This window comes from Agrilus planipennis, unplaced genomic scaffold (assembly GCF_000699045.2).
Source record: "Agrilus planipennis isolate EAB-ADULT unplaced genomic scaffold, Apla_2.0 scaffold129, whole genome shotgun sequence".
NCBI classification, from domain to species: domain Eukaryota; kingdom Metazoa; phylum Arthropoda; class Insecta; order Coleoptera; family Buprestidae; genus Agrilus; species Agrilus planipennis.
Window position 1 is genome coordinate 863,770 of NW_020440212.1, and position 1,960 is coordinate 865,729.

The window sequence follows — 1,960 nt, forward strand, 5'->3', positions numbered from 1 at the left end:
CAGTCTTAGGACTGACGACCTTATGATGATGATGTTAGACAATAATATAAATTCAGCTATAAATAGTGTCCAATTTTTAGTATGAATTTAATTAATGCTATAGTGATTAATTTTTAGAATTATTTCAGTTTTTTTAAATTAAAAAACTTAATCTTATGAAAACGAGCTCACTATATCTGTAAGACTCGGGGCCACGGCCCCCCTTATGAACCCTCCAAAAACTTCACTGCTTATATACTAAATAAATAGGTCAAACGTTTACCTGTTCATGAGAAAACGCCACCGTCTTCTTTCCAAATCCTTTGGGACTTTTCATAATCACGATATTATTCTCATTTTTATTTTTACTATTGTTATTATTATTGTTGTTGTTGTTGTTATTGTTATTATTATTTGTACCACAGCTGTTTGTAACACCACCACCGCTATTATTGTTCAAGTATATGCTTCCGATTTTGTTGTTGCAATCTTCCGCACTTTTTCTTACTGGTGAAATTTCATCCAGTTCACTATTCGCTACTTTACCGCCAGCCGTACCGCAGTAGGATTCTCGGCCCTTGGCTGCTTGATGATAGGCCACCGCGGCCGTTTTATCGTTTCCGTTTCCTATTGATAGTTTCTCGCCCAGCGCCTTATCTAGCTTGTGAATATCGAATTCTTTGGTGAAATATGCGCCTTCCAAGTCGTATCTCTTCGTCGGCCCGCCGCACGACGCCGTTGGGTGGTAAAAAAAATTCTCCCCGTAAATATTAACAGGGTTGCAAAAATTGACGTCCTGCTGCACGAACTGTGGCGAAAGTGATTCACTTGATGAACCCGACGGTCCTTCCAAATCCATGATATTGAAATTGTCAATTCTTCAGTCTTTCAGAGTCTGTTACGGCTTTATATAAACACACAAAAATTATTATAGGTACCTATTTTGTGAATTAGATTACTTTAGGCTAGGTTAGGTTATATTGCATAACAAAATTGGTACATTTAAGTCAAAATAACAGCTCCTTGACAATGATGATCGGGCACTTATAATTAGTAAATGAGTGTGATAATATCTATTGTCACTCCTCAATCTAATACCAGTTAAAAGGTGTAGACAGGATCGGCTTAGGACGATTGCCACAAGACGCTGCAAGCACGATATCTGTGTCTTTATTCTTTTCTATATCAATATGGGATGTACCTACATCGCTGAAAACGCATGAAAATTCTCTTTTTTGTCATGCAGTTGATTGACTTGCATCTGTCATGATAAGTGATGTACAGATGCATCTAAAAGCGATGCAGTTCTCTTATTACACAACAGCATCCTCGCCACTAGCACTACTAATGGAGCACTACCCTTCTTACTTTCAGTTATTTGAAATTCCCTTTATTCTGATTTCGAAAGTGTGTAATTATCATATATTCAGATAAATAATGATGGACAAAATATTCAAATGTAAAGTAAATTATGTTCTTATCTGGAAACAGAAGGCACTTGAACGAAATTGTTTTAACAACTAAAATAATTCATGTAAATAAACAATTAGTTACGTGTTTTTTGGTTTTAATTGTGTATTAAAAGGGATTTGTAATATTGGATTGGGATATTCTTTGAAGGAATAAAAGTTTGATAGTTTAAGTACATACACTTAATACATATTCGCAAAACAGAAATTCTTCTGATGACACTAAGGGATGGTGACGGCTAATTTCATATAACTAGAATTTCATGACTAGTTGATGATGAAATGAATTTCTAACGGATTTATAAAGACATTAGTTGTACATTTGAAATCACTACAAAGAAATTGCATAAGCCATTATTTTGGATTTCCAAAATGTTACTTCTTATAAAGATAAAGGGGAATATCAAATTAGAATTCAGACCGTACATTGTACAACCCTTAAGTATCTAGGAACTCAGATAAGTCAGGACAGAAGAAGTAGTAGGGATATAAAGCAAAGGATAGCGTAGGGT

General features: G+C 34.9%; 1 protein-coding gene across 1 annotated transcript in view; it reads right to left on the minus strand.

Moving 5' to 3' along the window:
* The window catches only part of LOC108734476 (type-2 histone deacetylase 1-like), a 19,120-nt gene that overhangs the window by 14,292 nt on the left and 2,868 nt on the right, over window positions 1–1,960 (minus strand). The window contains exon 2 of the mRNA XM_025979621.1: window positions 263–883. Within this exon, the coding sequence (XP_025835406.1) occupies window positions 263–838 (576 nt within the window). The 5' untranslated portion in view covers window positions 839–883. The remainder of the gene's footprint in view (window positions 1–262; window positions 884–1,960) is intronic.